Below are 26,091 nucleotides of genomic sequence, written 5' to 3'. Positions count from 1 at the left end.
ATAGTCAATTAGGCTAAATGAAACAAAATAAAATATCAAAGGGTATATTTAAAAACAAAAGAAACAGGAATTTAAAAGCATTCAAACAAAACTCATGAAAATTCATCTTTGGCAAGTGGAACCACGGTAGTTTTTTTTTCTTTAAATACAATTGAAAGCATACTCAAATGACTAGTACTTGGTTATTTGAACTTAATTTTAAAATAAACTAGGGGGCTTCGCCCCCTGCTTGCTTCGCTCGCCAGCCCCCATTTTTGTTTTTCTGGATACACACTTTTAAGATTTTTTTTTCTTTAAATTGTTGCTATTTCATTAGTTTCACTTTTAATTCAGAATTTCTATAAAAACAATATTTGGAATCTTTCAAGTCCCAACGTAATGAATCTTTTTAATGAGGTCAGTGAGACGTGTTTAATGATTTTGTACCATAATTCAGCATAGTCTCTGAGTCTCTGTTTGGAATTTCAGCACAGACACAACTATCTACATCATCAGCAGTTAAAACTCCGTTTTTTAAATTCTCTTGACTTAAACTTCAAAGCCTTACAATATTTACATACTTCTGACATATCACCTATTTCCATATATTTGATCTATATTCACCTTTTCGTTATTTCTCCGAATAATAATTTCTCTTTCTTTGCACAAATGCGGTGTTTACTTTCTTTGTTTTGTTGTTTTTTTCTGCTTTTGTATTCTGTATCTTGCTCTGCATGTGTTTCTACGAGTCTTTTGAATTCCAGTTTTCATTATCTCTAACGTGCTCTGCATGTGTTTGGCCCCTTGTTTTTTAACCTCTTTATGACGTTCTACTTTGTTTTCTACTCTTTTATTTCTGACCTCGTTTTATCCTGCTTTTGTTTCAATGACACCTGGTCCGTGGTGATTGCTTTCCCTTTTTCAAATAATAATTTCCGTTTGTTTGCGCTACTGCGATCTTTACCTTCTTTATTTTATATTTTCTAATTTTCCTACTTTTGTATTCTTTAACTTTCTCCATATGTGTATCGCGCCAACTTTTTTTTTTTTTGAGCCTTTCGAATTCCACCGCTTTCATAATCTTTAACCTGCTCTGCATGTGTATAGCACCAACATCCGGATTGGACGTGCTTTTTTTTCAATTCCACTTGTTCCAGGATGATAATTACTTATCATTACTTTCATAATCTCTAACCTGCTCTGTATGTGTATAGCACCAACGTCCGGATTAGACAGGCTTTTTTTTCAATTCCGCTTGTTCCGGGCTGATAATTACTTTCCTTATTTTCTGAATTTGCACCTAGATTATTCTTTTTCTTTTTTGTCTCTCCAATGCTTTTGAGTCTCTTTTCTCTGCGCTGCTTTCTTCTTCGCTTAGCCGTTTACAGTTCACTTATAACGTATTCTCCTTAAAAGCTTTATATGCACTGAGAGCCCTGGATCTGTGTGCGCTCAAAGCCAAAACACAACTGAATGTGTTGCTGCCCGTGCTCTTATGTGGGTGTAAGTGGGGCATGTCTAGCAAGAATCTCATGTTCTACGTCGTCGTCAGACAGTCCTGGGTCAATCTCTTGGCACAAAGTCTCATGTTTAAGGTCCACATGAGATGCTCCTTGGCCAATCTCTTTAGTCTTGCGGGTCTTTTAAGCGTCTTCCGTGATCTTATAAGATCCCGTCTCGTCGCCCTACTGTTTCTCTCCAGGATTTTTTTTATAATACAGAGAAAAGAAAATAAATATTCGGACATTACATAATTTGAGTAGTGATATAAAATAAATAAATGTAGAAATTAATCAGTCATACACATTTCTGCAAATAATGTAAATTTCTTTAAGTGATAAAAAGATTTCAAGACAAATGTGTTTACAGAAAATTGAAGTAATTATAAACACATATAATAGCTTATGTTTAGGTAGAAAAAGGCAAGCATAATTCATAGTGATATCGGGTTATCAGTATTATTTCTGTATTCTGATGGCAATCTTAAAAGGCAAATTCAGCATTTTTCAAGTCAAAGTTATTTATTTTCTTTTTTATTGATTTTAATTAGAAGCAGATAACATTGCATACAATCACATCAAACTTAACAAAGCAAAGCAAACTTCAACACCCACCCAATAGAAAGAAAGGAGAGCCAACAACCAAAGCTACTCTATAAAAGCAACAACAAAGGAAGAGTATCATTTTCCCCGAAATAGAAGCTTATTCTAAAATGCTACTGATTAGATCCTACTATATTTTAATAAAGTTTTGAACAGATCCTCTAAGTGAGAATTTGTTTTTTTTCTAGTTTCAAACTGTATAGAACATCTGTTACCCAATGACTTAGAAGTAGTGGGGTGGGATTGTTCCAGTTGAGTACGATAAGTCTACGTGCTAGCAGTGTGGTAAAGACAATTACGGTTTGTTTGTCCTTCTCCACTTTAAGCCTGTCTGGGAGTACACCAAACACAGCTGTTAATGGGTTTGGAGTGATTGTGACACCAAGGCTGTCTGATAGGCATTCAAAGGTTTTTGTCCGAAACGTTAATTTGCTGCACACCCATAGCATGTGACCCAGTGAGGCTGGAGCTAGATTACAATGTTCACAGAATCTTGCGCCCAGGAAACATTTTGGACAATTTAAAAAAAGATAAATGCACTTAATAAATGATTTTAAGTTGAATGACTGAATGCTTTGTACATATGGAGCTTGAGTGTATTCTGTTCATGGATGCCTTCCACTAATTTTCTGGAATATTAAGCGACAGATCCTTTCCCCAAGGTACTCTGCGGATTTTAACATATTTTTATAAATTGTAGAGATGCTGTCTGAGTCTTTTGAAAATTGGGTAGGTTGTTTAACAAACTTTCTAGCTTGAAAGTGGAAGAATTGTGTTTGATGAGAAGTTAAATTTAAAGCGTAATTTTCGTAGAATGCGAACACATAATCTATGTAGAAGTCTCTTAAGTGTTTTAATCCCGGACATTTTTCAAACATTACATATATGTTTGAGAGGGAGAAAAAAGGTGATTATCATGTAGAAATGCAACAGATAACAGCTTCTCTCTCTTAAAATGATTCCTACGTTGGTTTCATATTATGAGAGAATGAAGGGCAATTGGATTATTAGTGTATTGATGGTAATTTGTATTAACTGGGTCACAAAGCAGGGAATATAAAGAAGTACTGCAAGATTGTTTATTCTATTACAGATCAATTCATCATAATAACTATTCACAGTGGCTCCAAAATCCGTACTGACCCCTACTCTCTCTTCTGTCTCTTTTTCCGGTTTCTTTGTGGAGGCGGCCTGTGCCACCACCACCTACTCAAAGCATCATGGTGCACCAACATTGATGGACTGAAAGCCAGAAGTCTACATGACCATCATCATCAGGTCCTTCCATGAAAACCCTAAATACAAAGAGGACTGTTTGATTTATGTTAGGTAGATTGCCCAGAGGGGACTGGGCGGTCTCTTGGTCTGGAACCCCTACAGATTTTATTTTTTTTTCTCCAGCATTTGGAGTTTTTTTTTTGTTTTTTCTGTCCACCCTGGCCATCGGACCTTACTTATTCTATGTTAATTAATGTTGACTTATGTTTATTTTTTATTGTGTCGTCTATTTTTCTATTCATTTTGTAAAGCACTTTGAGCTACATTTTTTTGTATGAAAATGTGCTATATAAATAAATGTTGATTGATTGATTGATCAGGCTTGTGTATATTCATCAACTTGTGTCAATGTCCAGGTTTTTGTAGCTTGTATATTTGCCTTCCAGTAATAAAATTGAAAGCTGTGCATGGATGTTTTAAATTCCAAATAAATGAGGTTATGAATTAGCTTAAGTTCTTAAAAAATGATTTGTTAATGTATATGGGAATGCTTTAAAACAGGAAGAGAGGGTTGGGAAGGATGGCCATTTTAACAATGTTGATTCTCCCTGCTAATATAAGATGGAAGGTAGACCATCTATTCAACCATCCATCCATCCTGCTATATCCTAACACAGGATCACGGGGGTCTGCTGGAGCCAATCCCAGCCAACACAGGGCGCAAGGCAGGAACAAATCCTGGGCAGGGCGCCAGCCCACCCCAGCCATCTATTCATGTCTTGTTTAATTTTTTCCATGCAGACAACAAAATTTTGTTTACTTATGATATTTATCCTAAGATATTTAAACTGATCTACAAAGATAAGTGGGAAAATATCTAGTCCGATACGGTGTGTTAGAGAATTCACTGGAAAAATCTGCTAATGTTTTTAACACTGCAGGCACCGAATTTTGGAGGCCAGCTATACACAATACCATATCATCTCTATATATAATACTTTCTGTTCAAGTCTTTCTATGAAAATCCACTTTATCTCTGATGCATTTCGAAAGTATACATGTAATAGTTCAATGGCTATTGCAAAAAGCAGTGGTAACGGAGGACATCCTTGTCGAGTACCGTGTTTTAGTTTGAACTAGTCTGAAATAATGTTGTCAATACAAACTGAGTCTTCTGGACTAGTATAAAGTAGCCTGAGCACATATGTTTGGAGTGAACCCAAATTTGTGCAATGTGATGAATAGGTAGTCCCATTCAATTTACTTTTTTCTGCATCTAAAGATAATAAGATTATGCAAACACATAATCTATGTAGAAGTCTCTAAGTGTTTTAATCCCGGACATTTTTCAAACATTACATATATGTTTGAGAGGGAGAAAAAAGGTGATTATCATGTAGAAATGCAACAGATAACAGCTTCTCTCTCTTAAAATGTTTCCTACGTTGGTTTCATATTCTGAGAGAATGAAGGGCAATTGGATTATTAGTGTATTAGAGTGTTAGATTTAATGGGTGAATATATTAAACAAATGTTGAAGGTTAGAAGTTAAGTGTCTGCCTTTAATAAATCCGGTTTGGTCTTGTGATATTACAGAAGGAAGTACATTCTCAGTCTTTCTTGCTAGAACTCTGGAGAGTATCTTATTGACATTATTCAGAAGAAAGATTGGTCTGTATGATGCATGATGTAGTAAGTCCTTATTTTTCATAGGAAAGATGGTAATTAATGCTTGGCAAAAAGTTTGAATTTTGTTGTGTTTAGCTTCTACAAACGTTACTAATGATAGTGGAGGTAACTTATTAGAAAATATTTTATAAAATTCCACTCAGTAGCAATCAGCTCCTGTTGCTTTCCTACTTGGGAATTAGTTTATAACAATTCTGGACAAATACAGCATATATGCAATTGCCATACAAGATGGTATTCTAAAGTTACGGTAAGCGTTTTTAATAAATTAAAAAAATACCTTGTTCTCACTGCCTTGCTTTACAATAAAGAGTAAAGAGGCATGACTGAAAAATAAAAGCTTAAAAACTTAACAAATGCATTCAAGACAGTTTTCGAGTACCACACACATTTTATAATAGTTTACAAATGTAATTAAAAAAAAAAACACTAATATTATGAGAAGCAGTCGATTTAAAAAAAGATCTGTGTGCACGCCACCTTTGCTTTGTTTTGTTTATTCTGCAATAATCTTTCACCCCCCTACAAATTATGCTTTTATGTAACCCACTTGATTTGTGCTGCTGGAATAGTTTTATTTGTTTTTACTAAGTACATTGTACATTTCAGAGTGGTAATAGGGAGAATAAATTAGCCTTATTTTCTAAAGTTGCCCTTAGCCCCTTTCACATTGTTAATGTCTAATTCAGTGGGAAAAAAACTACACAAAAAAATCAGAGAACATGTTAGTTACTTAAACATAAAATAATAAATTTAAAAAATTAAAGAAAAGGATATTTGTTTGGCTTTTTCCGTGTCTCCCAGCTCTGCATAAATGTTTCCAAGCATATCCAGAATTCTAACGTTTGTAGGCTCCATGTCCAAAGCCTGCTGGCAAAAGATCTGTGCCATTTCAAAGTTAAAATTGTCCATATTCTCTTCTACCTGGTGGAAAACATTATTAATCAAAATATACAGTAATTAAATTATAGAAATAAATATATTTTCATATAAAATGTGTTCTTTTCTAAAGCACCACAGCTTCATTGTTTAAGTCTCAGTATCACAAGAAAATATTAAAGAACTGAGCCTATACTTACACTGCAGAACTAGAAATGTATGTTTTATATTTTTTTCACCTTTTCGTTGAATATTTATACTTATAACATTATTCAATCTATATCAAATCCTTGCATTTACAGAAATAAAATCATGTTCTAAACCCAGCTTTTTCCTTTCCAGAGAGGCTATACATTTTTTGTATTATTATTTATTTTCTAACAAAGTTTCAAAACATTTTCTGTCTTAATGAAAGCATCATTAAAGTATTCCAACAAGAAACATTCCTGACCTAAAAATATACATGCTTCATTATAGATCTAACAGTACATATTATATTTCACTTTTAATTACAAACAAACCTTGGTGTTTCCTGACAATGCAAAGATTTATGATTTTCTACTTGCCTGGGGCTTTGAAAATTATAAATTATGCTTGGTAAATGATTTGGATACTTGATGATGGTCTTATGAAGAAACCTAACTAACAATGGCGGCAAAACAACACAACTTGGTGCCTTTTCCAAGCCTGAATAAATACAGAGGGTTAATCTCAGGAAGGTCATTACAGTTGTAAAACGTTTGCCAAAAACATCAATGATGAAATCAGTCCAATCAGCTTTGGAAAATGCTAGTGTACCCAGAGACAACATGCTGGGGCCTCATCTGATCCTTGTGGTAAGTAAGCAATGACTACCAGGTCAAGGCCCGGCCTGGTTAAAGTCAATCCAGAAGAAGTAGAAGGAGAAAATGGGGAAAGATAAAGAGAAGGGTAAGTTGAAGGTAAGAGTGGGGACAATGAATGTTGAGACAATGACTGGGAAAGGAACAAAGTTTGCAGATTTAATTCACAGGAGAAAGGTAGGAGTGTTGTTTGTGTGTGCGTAAGAAACTAGATGTAAGGGGAATAAGGCAAAATAAATGAGAGGAGGCATTAAGCTGTTGTACAGTACAGCAAATGAGCAAAGCAGAAATGGTACAGGAATCGTAGTTGCCAAAGAACTTAAGAATTATCTTTTTAATTTTGAATAGGAAGAGTAGCAGGACAAGCGGGGAAAGTAGCTAAGTACAATGATTTTGTTACTGTACTGAAAAGTATATTTTTCACATACAGTGGAACCTCGGGTCACGAACGTCTCGGACCACATACATATCGAGTTACAACCAAAAAGTTCGCCGAACTTTTACATCTGTTCACGACCACATACTCGGGTGACAAACAAGCCAGTTTCCCTTCCGATTTCCGCACGTGTTCAGTCTCTCCCTGTGCATTCCCTGTGCAGCAAGCGAGCAACATAGAGAGATAGAGAGATAGAGAGCGCGAGAGAGAGCGAGCGAGCAAGAGAGAGAGAGAGAGAGAGAGAGCGTGAGAGAGCGAGCGAGAGAGAGAGAGAGAGAGAGAGCCCAAGAAGGCAGTTAAAGAAGGCAGTAAGGCCAAGAAGGCAGTTAAAGAATGCACCAGGCTTGTTTTTAAACAGACTGCAAGGTTAGTTTTCTCTGTTCAAGGTTTTCTCAGTATTATTCAATGTTTTTACATTTAGTTTACTATTACACTGTGCATTCTATGGTATAATTAACTATTTTTGTGCTTAAAAATCTTTAAAAAAATATATTTACATACAGCTCGTATGGTCTGGAACGATTTAATTGTATTTACATACAATCCTATTGGGGAAATTACTTCGAGTAACGAATTACGGTCGTGACCCGAGTTTCCACTGTATCTGTAATTTACTTAAGTATATTTACCTGTGCATAGTTTTGACGTTCACTCCACTACATTGTACTGCAAATATTTTGACTTTCTACTCACACTATTGCTACATGGCGATGCAATATATTTTACAGTCACATGAACGGTTTGTTGCTTCTGAAGGAGTCTTTTCAGTGAATCATGGGAATCAATTCCCGAACACAAATGAATCAATTCAACAGATCTCCATAGGAGTACGAAAAATATTTTTAATGTTGTTCTAGATAAGGTAAATAAGCTGAATTGATTGATTGATTAATTAATTACTTAATTGGTGCCATGAATCAAATGACAAAGGTAAGCGACTGTTCACACTGCGCTTTAAAAAATCATCAAATCCTTGCCCCACTCCCCAAAAAACTCGCTCTTACCTTTACTAAAGCTTTAAACTAAGCATTTCCACTATGCACATATTTTGTGCATATGCTCCTCAAGTAGGTTGTGAAGAAGTGAAGGAGGTTTTCTGGGCACAAATGGATGAAGAGCAGTATAAGAGGAGGAAAAGTGGCTTTTTGGAGGATATCAAATGGGCATGTGGAAAAGAGTAGAGGGATTATATGAAGGAGGGGGATTAGGGGAGAAAATCAGGGAACAGGAGACAATAGCAGGTTTTATCATAGCATTTGATCTGGTAATAGGTAACACTTTTGTGGATATTTTGAATGTTGTAGTTCCATTTAAAGAGAAGAAACATAGGCCAAGAAAACAGCAATGATTTAATGATGCTGCACGTTTTTTAAAAAGGACTTGATGGAAATCTGAGAGAAAGTAGAAAAAGGATCGCCTCCAATGGCATATTCAAAGACTCCCTTTTTAATTATAAAGAGGTTGTGAAGGCTGCAAGAATATTTTTTTCAAATCTTATTGCAAACAGTTCTAACAGTCCTACAGTATTATTTAGTGTTACTGATGCTGTGTTTAATCTGGTGATTCTGCAAATGCTGGGTCATCACTCTCTTGTGAACACTTTTTGAAATACTTTGTCAGTAAAATTACTGATATTAGAGCTAACATTGTGCCTGTTCCTCAGGATCCAAGGGTGGGCATCATACACTGTTCCTATGTGCTTCATATATGTAGCGATTCAACCCGTTAATAAAGGCACACCTTGATCCCTTGCTTTCATCCCATTTCCAAATTACCATTTCTCTCAAAATTTTGGAGAAAATTGTGGGTACTCAACTACAGGCTTTTTTGGGGCACAATAATATTCTTGATAGGCTTCAGTCGGGATTCGGAATATTTTACAACACAGAATTGGCATTGCTAAAGGTAATGAATGATCTACTGTTGGCTCCCGATTCTGGGAGGTGTGCAGTGCTAATTTTATTGGATTTGAGCACTGCGCTTGACATGGTAGATCATGACATTCTGTTTAATATGCTTGAGTGTTGAGTTTGCATTCAGGGTACTGCTCTTATGTGGTTTGCAGATTACCTCAAGGGCAGGACGTTTTCTGTACTTGTTTGTAGCTCAACGTCTCCTACTGTTTCCATAACCTGTTGGGTACCTAAAGGATCTGTCCAAGGTCCGCTTTCTCTTTTCTTTATATATGTTACCTTTCTGCTATATACTAAACAAGTATAACATCCCATATCTTTGCTGTGCTGATGATACCCAAATTTACTTTCCATTGCAACCAGGTAAATTGGAGCTGGTAAAAAAGCATTTTAACTGCTTAGACTATATAAAACACTGGATGGCACTTAATTTATTTCAGTTAAATGAGTCAAGAATTAAAGTAATTATTTTTGGTCAACCCACTGTTACCCGAAACATTGCTAGCACATTGTCTGGTACTTAAAGCCATGTACTAAAAATGTCTGGGTCATTTTGTATTCAAACTTTAAATCTGATAGATTAATGTTGTGGTAAAAATACGTTTTTTCTACCTCAGGGCGATTAATAAAGTCAAGCTGTTTTTGTTGTTAATAACCTACAAAAGCTTATTCATGCTATTGTCATTCCTCATCTGGATTATGGTAATGCCCTATATGTCAGGATATGCCGTACAACACTATCTCACCTGCAGCTGGTGCAGAGTATTGACCAGCAGCAAAAAAGGGATTGCATCGCTCTGAGGATGGCCTCTCTTCATTAGCTCCCTATTAAATATAGGGCGAATTTTAAGATTCTAGCGTTTGTGTTTAAAGCCTTACATGGGTCAGCTCCACCATACTTAGCTGATCTTCTTGATCCATAATAGTCATCCAGGCAGCTGAGGTCCTCAAATCAGCTATTGCTTACTGTCCCATGTGCATGGTTGAAAATAAGGGAAGACCATGCCTTTCGGTGGCTGGTCCTAAACTGTGGAACGGTTTGTCCCTCGCAATAACATTGGCTCCCACAACTAAAAGACTTTTTTAAGTTTTCACTAAAAATACAATTTTATTCACTTGCTTTTTAGCTTAGGACCTTCAGTGTTTAAATCTTTCTATTTCTATTGTTTATACTGTGTTAATTTTACAGTATTGTTGTGCACGTATGTATAAGTTAATTATGTCTGTATGTTGGTGTACATGTGTTTATACACATATAATTTTCTTATTTATATATATTTTCATTCTTTACCTGGCTTTTATTTCTTACTATTAGCTTTTAATCTATGTAAAGCACTTTGGTCAACTTTCAGTTGTTTTAAATTTTCTACATAAATAAACCATAAACCACATTTTTTAGAGAGAAGAGAAAGCCAAATAGACTTTCTAATGTGTCAAAGGTCTCATTTGAAAGAAATAAATAATTGTGAATTTGCAAATGGGGAAAATGTGACAGCAGCTGACTTTCTTGTGCATGCCCCCCGGACCACTTCATCCAACCCATGAAATACTAGCAGTGAGCTAAAATAGTAGAGCTGGCTGAACTGATCAAGAGACACCAAGCCACTAACCAGAGTGACTGTCCAGAAGAGTGCCGCTGATCCTGCACCACATGAACTCAGAGTGCTGAAGCCAGAGCTAAAGAGATGGAGACGCAACCCCTCCCCAGATGAGGAAGTGTTCATCACTGTCCCTTCGGTGCTACTGCTATGGACAATCGGGACACATGGTGACCCACTGTCTCTGGGGGGATAAGCAGATGGAGTGTAAATGGGCTCTGGAAAAGAGGTACTGTTATGGGGTTGTGACTAACTTCCCTTTTCAGGCATGGCCCCGCTGAATGGTCACCCAGTCCTGGCTCTCTATGATTCCAGTAGCAACATCTCCATTGTTGCGAGACACTATGTCCTGTTGGAACAGTAAGACAGTAAGCAGGCCTGCCTAACGTGTATTTATGGCAGGTCCCGGAGATACCCCACCACCACCTGCTGGCTGTTGGTCCAGGACCCGATCTGTTGCTTGAATGAGGTGGTATTACCAAGACATCCATATGTAGTGATCCTGGGTAGAGAATGGCCTGAAAGAAATCCCAATGTAGAGATGACGTGCCTGCCTGAAACAAAGATCCTTGCCGTGGACGGAGAGACCCAGTCATGCAAAAGAGCAATTAAAGGGGTATTAACCCAACACAACCTTGTTGATCTGGGACCAAACAAAGATGACCTGACAATGTCAGTCCTGAACCTTGACCCCACTGAGTCTGGGGGAGACACCCCTGACCCACTTCCCTTCTGTGCAGCTTCAGTTTCACTCCCTATCCACATCATTCAAGGGTGAACAGTGGAATGATGACTCCCTAAAATATGCTATAAATGCAGTTGCTAAAGTGAATGGACAGTACACCAACACATCAACATTATCCCTGCCTCACTTCGTCTTAGATAATGATCTGCTGAACCAGGTGACAGAACACCAAGGGGAGAACCAGAGCCAACTCCTCATCCTGCAGCCAGTCACGAGATCTATGACCTGGCTTGGGTCCACTTAGGTACTGAAAAAACCCTGGAGTGGATCACAGCACATTTTTATTGGCCAGGAATGCACGAGAAGGTAGATCATTTTTGCAGGTCCTGCCTCAAGTATCAATTGACCGAAATACTTTGGTGCAACCGAGCACCTCTGGTTCTGCTCCCAATGATTGACATCCCCTTCAAGCAGATCGGCAAGGACATCGTTAGTCTGCTCAAACTAGTTAGTCCGGGGGCACAAATATATCCTCGTTCTGTTGAACTAAACCAGCCGGTACCCAGAGGCTATAACCCTATGAATGACTAACACCAAGACAATCACCCAGAAACTAGTAGGGATCTTCTCATGTGATGGCATCTCTAAGGAGGTTCTGATGGACCACGCAACACCTTTTATGATGCAAATCTTCAAGGAGGTTACCAAGCTGCTCCGGATCAAACACCGGAAGACATCCATCTATATCCTCAAACAGACGGTCTGGTTAAGCATTTCAGCCTGTACAAAGTACGAAATTAAGGGTCTAAAACTTAATGAAAGACTGCTTTTAGCTTTTGATTTTCAATACAGCTTCAAACCTTACTAAAAACTTATTTTTACTTTGTCTTTAGTGGTTATTAATTGTAGACTGATGTACTGCGGGCCAAGGGGAGGGAGAAGTGTGACGTCAGCAGTGGGGAGCTGGGCAGGGCCCTCCTCACTGTCCTTTTTCACTAATACATGGGCAGAGACGCAGGGCAAGGCTAGTATATGTGTATAAATAGCTAGAAATCCACAAAGGGAGAAAGTGAGTAATGTATCTTAATATTTTTTTTTATTCCTAAGCTTTAAACAATCTACCAGGTGTCATCATCAGAGGAAAATGACATTCTGATTTTTTTTTAATTCAAATTAACAGGAAAATTACATAAACTGTAAAAAAAGAACTGCTTGAGTTCATCATAATTTATTTTATCACAACAGATGGAGAGTCTAGAGATGTCTATCACTTGACCGAAACTGGCCATCATTACTTCATACCCTGTGCAGGTGTCCGAAACGTATTAATTGATTGATTCCCACTATTTAAGTCAAAACTAGGAGGACCCACACATGAGATACCAGGCTGCTCAAATGAATAGTTACTTGATGTACAAGCATCTCTCAAGGTCCTAGCAGCTGCATTTCTAAAACAATGGCCTGTATAGCTCTCTCAGAGTACACACTGTCCTTGAATGTTCAGTATCTCATACTTAAGTTTAAGCAAGTGAATAATAAATAAAAACAGGGCCAGGCCACTAGAAGTAAAAAGCCAGCAGCCTTATGCTGACAAAATAAATGGTAGCCTTTAAGTTATTTAAAAGAAAAAAAATACAAGCATAAACTTTTAATAATTTACATAACCTAAAGCTAACTCATATAACATGTTTTGCATTAACTTGACTGAGAATGCATTGATCCAGAAATTTAAATTTTCAATACAGTACTAAAGTAACTCTAATGAAAATTACCTTTTCCAGTAAATCCTCCACTGTGTATTTTTTGGTATTTTTCTTCTCCTTTGCTTTTTTTTGCACTCTTAGTTTCATTCTCTCCTGTCCTGAAAATCCTATCATATCTGAAAGAAAAGAAAAAGAAATGCTAAACTCATTTTCCATACTTTTTTATTGTATCTACAAAAATTATACCTCCATTTCATCATGTTTTTAACACAACATTCTCAAACACCAACAAACAGGAACCTCCATTAGATCCCAATAAAAAGTCTGTTTCTTGATATGCCATTGGAAAGCATGCACATAGTTACAGGTATTTTTTTCTTGAGACACTGAAAATGGGGATTAGTAGCTTCTTGAGGAGGTGGCTATCAATCATCTAGAGTTTTTTCTCAATTGGCTTGTGCACCTTTAGATGCAAGTTGCAGATACCAATAACATCATTTGTGGATGAATCAACTGTGGAGGTATCAAAGGCTCTGCATGCCATAATCCTGCATGAAAACAGTGACCAAAGGTTTTACCAGTCAGGCATCACTATTTAAAAATACTGCAAGTGATCGCTAAGTAAGGCATTGGCAGAGACAGAGGTGAGACAACGTCATGCAGAAATTTTGGAAACAGTCAACTAGGGCAGACTGGACTTGGGTGTCTTAACTAAGGCAAGATGGAATGATGTAGACTGTAGAGATTGACACAGTCTAGTCCATAAAGACCTCAGGATGGTGGAGGAATGATGCAGGCAACCTACAGCAGGGTGTGGAGTGGCATCTAATTAAGACCTCTAGGATGAAAGATGAAGGAGAGACAAATCAAATTCCTGCTACGTTCCACGTACGCTGTGTGACCCATACTAACAGAACTGAATTAGCTGGAGATGACGGAGAGTTTGATTCACACCCTTTGTGGAAGACCAGCAAGCCTCAAATACATACTATCAACCGGCCAGTCAAGCCTTGCTGACAGAAATTTCCAGTGCAGGAACGAGCAGCTCTTGGTTGAACTGGCTAGGGCATAACACTAAAACCTAAGGGCCCTGCTTCATCAGATTTGTCAGATTAGGAGAAAGCTTTTGCAGAACACTAACAAGCACAGGTGTTCTGGCATCACATGCTGACTGTGAGAGGATTGTGAATCTCAAGAAGCAACTAAATTACCAGAGGTGATTGCTAGCCAAAAGCTCCAGCCATATATATTTTTTATGTTTTTAAGTAGTGTCATGCACATGTGCATAGGGGACAGCTGAAGGGCGCTAGTGACTGTAATTCTAATGCCACACTAGCGGTTGGCACTGTGTCCTAACACCTTTCTCTCGTCCTCTCTGCAGACCGCATTACTGATGAATAGAACACCTTTGATGTTACTTCCAGTGTCTGTCCACCTGGACCTGCCTCTTCCTGTTGGAAGAATTGAAAACTGGATGCTTCACCATCCTTGCCAGTTTTGTCCTGAACTAATGTCTGAAAAGACCACTCTGCAATTATTACGTGTCTATCAATTTGTTTGCAATCCAATTACATGGGATTACCAGGCTGGTACCCCAACTCTTTATCGTTGTCCGTTGATTCCCACACAGCAGTTGAATGATTTACCTGAAAAAAAATTCTATTGACAAGTTTCAGTCAGGTATTAGAACAAATCACAGTACAGAAACTGCACTGGTTGAAGCAGTAAATGATTTGCGAATTAATGCAAACAATATTCTTATAAATCACCCTAGACAATGGGTGGGCATCTCGGGCTGTGCCTTAAATTGGTTTCAGTCTTACTTAACAGGTAGAAAATTCTTTGGTAGTTGTGGTGGCTCTACTACAAGTTGACCTACCACAGTTATGCAGATGACACACTGCTTTATTTATCGATAATGCAAGATGACCCTGATGCTCTTGGCTCTCTGAACCAATGTCTTGGCAGTATTTCAGAATGGATGAATAGTAAATTTCTCAAAGGCATAAATAAAAAACAGAAATCTTAGTGATTGGCAAACATGGAAATAGCAAGGGTTATTAGAAATAAACTTGATCACTTAGGTTTAAAAGTTAAGGCAGAGGTAAAAATTTAGGAGTAATCACTGACTCTAACTTAAACTTTGAATTACATATTAAATAGATTACTAGGAATGCATTTGTTCACTTAAGGAATATAGAAAGAGTTAGACCTCTTATAACATTACAAGAAGCTGAAGAATTAGTCAACTAGATTACTGTAATGCACTCCTAAAAGGACTACCTAAAAGCCATCAATTGATTGCAATTAGGGCAGAATGTAGAAGCAAGAATCTTAACTTAAAAAAGTAGATTTGAGCACATCTTATCAGTTTTGGTGTTGTTACACATGTCATTTAGAAATGGCTTTACAATACTACTAACAGTGTATAAAGCCTTAAATAATCTTGCCCCTTTCTATATTTTAGATTGTCTTTCCCTCTACACTCCAAGTCATAACCATAGATCTTCTAAAACTGGTCTGCTTATAATTCCAAGAGTGAAGCTTAAAATAAATGGTGAGGTGGTCTTTTGCTATTATGCACCTGAAATCTGGACTACTTTGGCAATAGATATTCTCCAGGCCAATACTGTAGATCATAATAAAAAAAACTGCTAAAAATCCATTATTTTAATGTGGCTTTTTATATCTTTATATATATATATTTATATATTTTAGTTGTACTCCTAATAGACTACATAGGCATAGAATTATATTATTCAGAAACTTCCACTCTTTACTAATCTCTGCTTTTCTCTGCTGTCTTTCCCGGTTCTTCTTTAGTGGCACACCACCTGGTCAAAGCACCGTGCAGGCACCTGTGATGCAGGAATGAAGATGGGTGCCACAGCTGTCCATAACACAGACTTCTTTGAATCCTCTCAAACGAAGCCTGAAAATAAAGAACAATACCTTAAGAATATTTATGTTAGGTAAAATTCCCAATGGGGCTGGTAGTCTTTTGGCCCTGGAACCCCTGCAGATTTTGTTTTTTTTCTGTCCTCCAGTCCATCTGACCATATCACCAGACTCATCTTTTGAGACTTACATCAATTCCTCTTCTATGCGGTGGTATGCTGGGGAGGCAGCATAAAGAAGAGGGATGCCTCATGCCTGGACAAACTGGTGGGGAAGGCAGGCTCTATTGTAGGCACGGTGCTGGATAGTTTGACATCCGTGGCAGAGCGACAGGCACTGAACAGGCTCCTGTCAATAATGGAGAATCCACTGCATCCACTGAACAGTATCATCTCCAGACAGAGGAGCAGCTTCAGCGATAGACTGCTGTCACTGTCCTGCTCCACTGACAGACTGAGGAGATCGTTCCTCCCTCACACTATGCGACTCTTCAATTCCACCCGTAAACATTAACATTATACAAAGTTATTATCTGTGTGTTATACCTTCATTGTTATCACTCTTTAATTTAATATTGTTTTTTATCAGTATGGTACTGCTGGAGTATGTGAATTTCCCCTTGGGATTAATTATCTATCTATTTATCTATCTATCGATCGATCAATCATCATATTGTATATAAAGACTACTTTTCTACTAGTTATATATCTGCTTTATAAGATTGTATAGATTTATTTTTCTTTGTTACTAATTCAATAAAATTCTTGCCTAATCTTATTTTCTTTTTTATTTTGTAACTTTCTTTTTGACATCTTGTAAAGCACTTTGAGCTACACTGTTTGTATGAAAATGTCCTATATAAATAAATGTTGTTCTTGTTGTTGTTATGGTCTAGTCAGTGCAACAAAACAACTGGCGCTCCTTGAACCAGCTCTTCTCTGGGTGGAGAGGCTGGAGAAAGCCCATGAAGGAAAGAGTGTAAAGTACTTAGCACTCATACCCAAATGCCTATAGATAGGAAGGTGGGCATGGAATCTTGCATTGGAAATACACTGCAAAAGATTTCCAGGTCAGTCACTATGGTGAACCATTTCCAGTTTAGAGATTGGAAGTTCAACCCAAAAGAAGTTTGTGGCTAAAAATTACTAAGTAAGCAGAGTCAGTATCAAGGTAGCTGTGGCTGAAGCGTAATTTAGAATTGACTTTAAAATACTGCTTATGGTTTACAAAGCCTTAAATAATCTCACTCCATCTTATATTTCAGAATGCCTGTCACCTTACATTCCAAATTGTAACCTTAGATCTTCTGAGTGTCTGCTTATAATTACAAGAGCTAAATTTAAAAGAAGTGGTGAGGCGGCCTTCTGCTGTTATGAACCTAAAATCTGGAATAGTTTACCAATAGAAATTCACCTGGCTAATACAGTGGAGCATTTTAAAAACACTGCTAAAAGCCTATTATTTTAACATGGCTTTCTCACAGCAATATTTTAGTGTAAAACCAATATACTGTATATGTACTAAATTATCATTTTAATCATGGCTCCGTAATCCGTACTAATCCCTACTTTCTGCTGTTCTTTTTCCATATTTTCTGTGGTGTTGATCTGCACCACCACCACCTGATCATGGCACCATGCAGTCGCTACATTGATGGATTGAAGGCCAGATGTCCACATGACCATCATCAAATTCTTTCACGTGAAGCCTTAAAACCATGAGGACTGATTTAGATCATTTATGTTAGGTAGAATGCCCAGTGAGGGCTGGGCGGTCTCATGGCCTTGGAACCCCTGCAGATTGTATTTTTTTTGTTTGTTTTTTTCTGTGCTTCCAGCCATTTGACCTTACTTTATTCTTTGTTATTCAGTATTGCCTAATCTTATTTGTATTTTTTAGAAACTTTTCTTTCTTCATCTTGTAAAGCGCTTTGAACTACTGTATATCATTTGTATGAAAATGTTCTATATAAATAAATGTTGGTCCTGTTGTTGTAATGAACACTACAACAACTTACTCAGCAGAATGAACAGTTGACTGGATGTGAGGCCTGAGGGGCCAAGGGGTCTGCTGCAGGACATTAGGGTATATTGTTGAACACCCAGGAATTGTTGTGAGCTCAAACTGATGGAATATCTGAGGAGTGGGGTGCCTACCTGACAATCTTAAGTTTTCAGGGCCAAACTACAAAGCTTTGTCAAGAAGTGGAATCGCGAAGGTGTGATTGTTTGCCGTGCATCTCATGCAAGCTGTAAAGTACTTCTCTGCTAATTATATGGAAGAAAATAGCCCATCATATTGAGATGGACTATAAATTTTCAGACTTGATCAAGAGGTACTATATGTAGAACAAACTACCTTTTTTGAGCAAAGCGCAAAACAAAGTTTGGATGCAGAATTCAGTATACATACCCAGCAGAACGGCTACCGCTGACTAAATAGTACCATTAAAACTGCATTTTGCCTCATCAAGAGCAACCTTTTTCTGCATTTCTTGAGCCAAATTAACAAATACCTATTCCAGATCTCACACAGACATAATTTTATACTGCTAAAAATTAAAACAACTCACAAAAGTCAAAGTTTTACTTGTATAAAGAAACATGGAGATTTAAACATCCCTTCATATTTGTCAGTAATCACATGTATGTTTATATCATAGCTGATCATAAAGTTTCTTTGGCATAGTCATAATTTCATCATACAGGATAAATGCAATATTTTGAAGGAGATCAAATAATTTTATTTTAAAAGGCTCATAATTTATTCAAGCAAATACACATATAGTATACAGAAATGTTTAATCTATTCATGCATAACGCAAAATCCTGCAACTACTGTGGCAGTCTAGAAAATGTGTTTGAGATCAAAGGCCAAAGCAATCTCTTATGTAAGTGAGTATTCTGAAAATGTAAAGAACTTACAGGCGTTAGAATAACTGTTGGTGGTGACACTCTATTGTCCACTAGGCATGGGTAAAAATATTGATTCTCTGATTAATTGTTATTTTTCTTTTAAAAGATTCAGTATTGGTTCTTAAAGTCTCAAGATTGATCTTGTAAATCTCTATCTTGCTCAGTTACTATATGTAGATTTTTGCTTATCTTCACTATTCGTGTCCAATCCAGTAGATAACACTAATGCATAGGGCTGGGCGATTAATCGAAAAGTAATCGAAATCGACATTCAGGACCAATAATCGATCAAATTTTTCCAAGTCGATTATTTCGATTACTTTCCCTTTAAAAATACTACCGCGTATGGAGTCACGAGACCACGCTCCGTTACGTTATTCCGCCGACATGTCGAGCATGGAGAGCTTAAACACTGACACAACTGACCAACAAGAGCAGCTTGTACAAAAGAAAAACGCAGTCTCCGTCATTTGAACACATTTTGGCTTCAGTAAGGATGACATCGAACAAAATGAAGTCAGATGTAGACACTGTAGAAAAACAGTTTCGACGCCCAAAGGTAACACCACCAATTTGTTTCAACACTTGAAGCACAATCACGTTACTGAAGATGAACAGTGCATGGCTGAAAAAAAAACAAAAAGAGACTGACAAGCGCCCAGCAACAAGTGCCTCCGCAAAGCAGATGTCGATAACACAAGCGTTCACAAATGCCACACAGTATGAGAAGAGTTCAAGAAGATGGAAAGAAATAACTGACGCTATTTGTTATTACATGACTCCCTTGGCTACAGTGGAGCGAAGCGGGTTTAAACACCTCATTAAAACTCTCGACAGAAGATACACTGTGCCATCGCGATTACATTTTTCTAAAACTGCGCTGCTAGACATGTACAAGGCATGTTGTAAAAATGTAGCTGCTGAACTGAAAAATGTTCAACACTTTGCAGCCACATCTGATCTCTGGTCAAGTAGGATGATGGACCCATTCTTGAGCCTTACTTTGCACTATATTGACGACGATTGGAAGCTGCGCCAGAGATGCCTTGAGACGGCATATTTTCCAGCCAATCACACGGCAGATATGATTGCGCCATGTCTGAAAGATATGCTTTCTGAATGGGACCTCACGGAAGAAAAACCTTCAGCCATTACGACAGACAATGGTGCAGAGATGAGCAGCTATTTGGTGTCCCCTATGCTGGATAGTGAGGCGAATCCACTGGACTGGTGGAGGAAGCATCATGTACACATTCCCACTAAGTAAGGTGGCAAAAAAGTATCTCTGCATACCAGCTACTAGCTCCCCATCAGAGTGGTTTTCAGTTCAGGCGGAAACATTGTTACATGCCTCAGGTCCTGCCTGAAACCTGAAAAGGTTAACATGCTCGTGTTTCTTAGTAAGAACTTAGAATAAATTCATGTTCATACAGTGACATGACAAGATCGCTAAGATCACCTCATGCAACAGTGTTTAGAGAGTTCTATTTTCATTACAACAATCTGTTGTTTACATTGATACATTGCACATTAAAATATTTGTTTACAGAAGATGCAAGAAATGCACTTTTTAAAATATTATTTACAGGATATATAAGAGTTATTTTATTTAGAAGAGATACTGTTTATTTTCTAATTTTAATAAGAAAAACATTGAAAATAATTTATTTTGTTTCCAAAAGTGTAAGTTATTTATTTTTACTTTTTTTATAAGAACAAAGTGACTGTTCGTTTTAGGTAATGTGTGCTTTAATTTCAGTTGTGCAACATTGATGTTCAATAAATAATCACAGATAGTAGATAGTGTGTTTCCTTTAATTATTTTAAAATCAAGTAATGCACCCTTCATTCAAAAATCTCTCACTTGTAATATGTGAGCATATTTACTGTACAAAACTTGTCAGTGAACTATGAGGGCAAAAAAATAAAAATAATAAATAAAATAATCGTTCATTAATCGTAACCGAGTTAAAATGTTCAATTAATCGAGATTTTGATTTTAGGCCAAATCGCCCAGCCCTACTAATGCATCTGTTAAGGCTTTCTACAGAAAAAGCACTTTTTGACGAGTAGCCCATGCTGCGGAACGCTGGATCGGGCGGAGATGTTGCTCAGGAGGACCGGGTGCAGACATCTAATTAATTAGACACAGGTAATGTTACTCTGAAAGCCCATGTTTGAGCAGCCCACCCCACTAAAACTCCAGCAGCCCAAATTTGTGACAGCTGAACATCCAGGGCAGCAGATTCTGACAGATGTGTTACAGAAAATCAAGCTCCATACCAGCCACACTAGGAGCAACCTCACTGCATATACAGTATGCTAAGTTGCTGAGATGGCTGGCTGGCTGGCTGGCTATTATTCTAAAAGCCTTTCCAGCATTTCCAATGCGTTGTTCCATCATGTGACTGCATCAATCACAAGTTTGCGTATTGTAAAGTCCAATAAACTTTGCTCCTTTTTAAGCAGGCTAGCTGTACTGCTGCGGTGAAAAAAATTTCCAACGCAACTCACATAGCCAGACTAATCTAAAAAAGCACTAGATTAGACAGATAAACTTTTAAACTTTTCTTTCTTCATTAAACTTAATTTTTTCATTTTAAGTAAAACTGAATATCCTTCCCCATTGTGCTATTTTAGGTATGTTAGGATTCTGCTTTTGAGAAAACATACATTCTTGTAGTGTAGGGGGATTTATCACAATAGATAGTTCATTAAGCAATTACATTGGCTGAATTGTTAGGAACTACACTGAGACTATTGTGAAACAAATTATCAGAGGAAAAATGATCATAGAAAAAAATAATTAGTTGACACACGTTTTTATTTTTCAATAAATTTTTTATTTGTTCATATTTATTAATATTATGTTAACTTACATGCTCTGCACAGTGCTGTTTATTGGGCTTTATTGTATTGTGCTGAGCAGATGGGAATGATTGAAAAGCATTTCCCACTAAATAAAACCTTTGTGTTTTCTGGTGTCTGTCTGTGTCATGTTTGGGGAGCTGGTTTGCCCCCTTGTGGCCACAGAAGTTGTTTTCTTCTTTTACTTTAAGCACTAGAAAAAAAAAAACATCAAAAGAAAAAACATTCAATTCATTCTGTTAGCCACCTAAATCTACACAGCTGGTTAATAACATTGCTGTTTGAAATAAGTTAATGTAAAACTCGACGTGTTATAACTTAATGTGTGCCACATTAATGTATTGCCAGATCGAACAATAAAATAAATACAAGCTTGAACAAACAACTGATGAAAAACACAAAAAGAAATGCTTGAATGAATGACATAAACAAAGGAAAACTGTAAACCTCTAATAATGATAATAATGCATTATATATTAAAATTTTTACATTATTCATATTGATTTCTATTTTAATTCAAATGGATACATTTTACTGTAAAATTGTGTTTTCCAGTGGCCATCAACAAATGCCAATTCACCAGGAGAAGCAGAAATTAATCTAATGCAGGAATGTTTTGCTCACGTGCAATTGTATATAGCAAGAGTAAGCAGCTCCATTGACCAAATAATATTATTATTATTTGACTGATGCCTTTATCCAAGGCAACTTACAACATCAGATATATAATAGGTTACATTTCATTTGTTTTTCCAATTGGAGCACAAACAGGTGAAGTGACTTGCCCATGGTCAAACACTGTTGGTTGCAGAATCTGAACCCACAAACACAGAGTTTGAAGTCCAAAGCCTTAACAGCTATACCACACTTCCTGTTGGTAAAAGCCCTGCAAACATTGTATCCAGAAAAGTATTTCATTACACAGTACTTCATTTTAAGAAATTTTATGGGTTGAAGTCAGATAACACTGACATTAATGAATAGTAAGTAAAATAAGTGGAAAATGTGCAAAATACAAGATTTATAAAACTGGCTACATATTGTGAATATAAGACTTTCTGAAAATAAGTGAAGCTTTTTTATTAGGTCTGAACAGGAAACATTTCTAAAACATGACATTTATTAAAACAGGTTCATAATTAAGATTTTGAAACAGGTACATTTTGAATGGTAAAGAAAGTTGACTCAGCCATATTTCACATAAATTAAAGGAACAGTATATTTAACTGACTTCTGATTTTCATTCATTTTATGAAAATATAATTGAAATTCCCTATGCTTTTGAAGATTATTTAGTTGTTTAATGGTTTGAACGCAGCAGTAAAGTAAAAATTTCCCATCAGATAGTGATAAATAGATAGGAAAGATAGCTAACCTGTACTGAATTTCTTTAACACAGTTTCTAATGTAAATAAAGTGAATAGATGTTTTTATAAAGGGTTATATTTGAGCAACTAGTCAAAGGATGCAAATGTATTATCAATATAAAAATCTAAAGAGTTCTAAAGTCAAGTGAATTTTACATTTTAAATACTGTGTACTTAAAGGATGCATGAAGTACAAGCTTCTCTCGTAAAAAGAAAAATGACAATAACATCTCTGCCTTTACACATCTCCTAAATTGATACAATATTCTAAGTGAATGTTGACTTAACAGATTTCTACATTCACAGACAGAGAAGGATGTCAGCACCTCCAAAACTCATTATAATTTAAGAAGTATACCTCCAGAAGGTCAGGTATCTCTGTCCATTAATGCAGTGATTAATCTGTACCACAGCTGACCAGAGCTGAGCCAAGGTACCTCTGCATATGAGCAACTGGCACTCCAGGACTCAATTTATAAAACTTGCATACTCAAAAATGATGCCCAAAATGTGCTTACACAAATTTCCATATAAAAGATACAATACAACAGATATTCAAAATGTGCATATATTTACAGCATCTATGATCCATGTGAAAACAACATTTTTGGCGGCAGTGGTTAATGATGATGCTTTGTTCAAGTAGAGAAATTAAGCGAAACCAGGTAAATGATTACAATAGTTACAATAATTCACATCACTGAGCTGTTATTATAATGTATATTGATGTGATAAACATAATAAACCTCAAAAGTGATCAATACGACATAAAGACTCTAATTTAGTATGTCTTTTAAAAGGTCCAATACTGCATATTTGCACTAAAGAAAGTTTTTCTTTATCCTCAGTTTATGTCAGGTACTTGTCACTTACCAGGATTAGACATTAATGCAATCACTTGTTCTTAATAAATGCATTAAGTAAAAACACAGGTGTGATTCACTCCCTCTATACAGAAAGCTATAAATATCATTCCCTACAGTTTATTTGTAGTCTATTGGTTTGACACAATATGGATTGTTTGGGGCTGCTTGAAGACTACGCATATTGTCTTATAAAAAGGGAATGGGCTTTAACAAACCAGAAGGATTTTTTTGCCCATGATGATGGCTTGTGAGCCAATTTAAACTCCCAATAACCATTCATTAAGAACTATGTGCAGAGTTGAGCCTGCACATTACAAAGACAGCCTGCCCAAAATTGAGCTACACCTGTTCATATTCATTTTAACAATTGTTGGCTTTGAATATTTGTTTTCAAATTTAATCAGGTTTGAATAAATGAGGTCTACTATACTGTACAGAGTTTGCTTAAATTTTATGAATGTTGCCTAGTTAATGTTGTACCTAACCCAGTTATGATTATCTGAAGTGAAAAAGAATAAAACACACCAAAGGCACTGAAAGCCATACATATCAAATAAAGTCAAGTGATTGAAATTGAAAAAAACGTTTATTTTAAATGACAGTAATGAAATTACCAAGGAGTAAAGTAAACATTTTAAATTTATTTGACAAAACCAAAAGATTCTCAAACAACGGAATTTAAGCAAAGTAGAACTAAACACTAGGGACCTCATGTATAACACCATGCATAGAATTCACACTAAAACATGGCGTATGGACAAAACTGGAAATGTGTGTACGCACAGAAAAATCCAGATGCAGAAAGGGAAACTGCACAGAAACAGTAGCACTGCTTTGATTTGCAAAACCAAGCAGAAAAGTGCATGCATATGGTGTGAGGTTGACATGAAAATATGCGTTTCATTACACCAAGTTTAGTTGTTATACATCTCAAAGTGAGCATGGAAACGGGCATACGCAACATTTTGTGTATATGTACCTTTTTGTACACGAGGCCCAAGGTGTCAAATTCTGCCAAAAATGGATCAAAGGGCCATACTAGTGCTGTTAGTGTGAATGACATGGAGAATTAAAGAGAACAGGAACAGGAGTGAAGCTGAGGGGACAAGCCACATCATCTGGGATGAGGACAGCAAAGGATTAACAGGCTGCCCAGCGCTTGAACATATTAACACTTTAAGATTCACCAAACCTCTCATCCACGGCTAATATGAAAAAGAGTGAATGTTGAGTGTTCTACTGTATTTGTACGGTTAGGCTCAACAGCAAAAAAGAGCAAAACACCTTTGACAAAGAAATTAAAAAAAAAAACATTTGCAATGACAGATAAGCATGCCCAAAACAAACTGATGATTTTTGAAGAGGGTACCTGCATTAAAAAAGCTGCTTTGATAGCATATTCTAGATTTAATCTAGAAGCAATGAATGCACCAACAGATTTTTTTTTTATTTGTTTGAACTGGGTGGTTTGAGTGCTACAAGCATTGTACAACGTTTGTCACCATCAGTAAAGGTAAATTTGACTGAGAACATCTTTGCAAAGTGCCTAACTGGAGTTACATGTGACAGAACATCTGTCATATTAAGACAGAAAAATGAGGTAAGTGAGCAGCCTGAGGAAATTATTCTACAGTATCATACCACAGTTCAGCTGTGCACACTGGCTAAAGCTTGTTGTCAGTAATGTCATAACTGTAATGGGAGAAATAAACAATTTTAAACCATTTTTACAGAAACTCTACACATTCAATAGCAGCTAAACAAAGAATATTTTTCAGCTGAAAAAATGTGCTTACAGTCCTGATGTACAGCTGTGCAAAACTGGTTGCATTCTATAAGCAAGCTAGGCAGCCTCCAGCTTCCAAGCTGTAGATGCCGGACTAGATATCTCCTCTGCAGGTGAAACTTATACAAGTGACTTTGTATCTCATAAGGGTCTGCCTAACTGCTTGTCCTCTTTTGTGAGTAACCTGGGACTCATATGTTATGCTTTGAGGAAATTTTCTGATTTACCTGTTGAACTGTAAAAGACTCATATTTAATAATATTTTTGCACATCAAGGAATTTAAATACGGGTGACATTGTTCGAAACCACAAGGTATGTAAATGCACACAGCTGAGCCAGTGAACAG

General features: G+C 36.7%; 1 protein-coding gene across 2 annotated transcripts in view; it reads right to left on the bottom strand.

The window, feature by feature from the left end:
- si:dkey-12j5.1 (probable assembly chaperone of rpl4) overlaps positions 1-26,091 on the bottom strand; it is a 417,417-nt gene that overhangs the window by 386,577 nt on the left and 4,749 nt on the right. For both annotated transcript variants that reach the window (XM_039737187.1, XM_039737188.1), the window contains exons 2-3: positions 13,114-13,220; positions 5,766-5,912 (exon numbers count right to left, since the gene is read on the bottom strand). In XM_039737187.1, coding sequence (XP_039593121.1) covers positions 5,766-5,912; positions 13,114-13,220 — 254 coding nt within the window. The remainder of the gene's footprint in view (positions 1-5,765; positions 5,913-13,113; positions 13,221-26,091) is intronic.

Source organism: Polypterus senegalus, chromosome 15 (assembly GCF_016835505.1).
Source record: "Polypterus senegalus isolate Bchr_013 chromosome 15, ASM1683550v1, whole genome shotgun sequence".
NCBI classification, from domain to species: Eukaryota; Metazoa; Chordata; class Cladistia; order Polypteriformes; family Polypteridae; genus Polypterus; species Polypterus senegalus.
The sequence above is the reverse complement of the archived record's forward strand: the minus strand, read 5'-3'. Positions and strand labels throughout refer to the sequence as shown.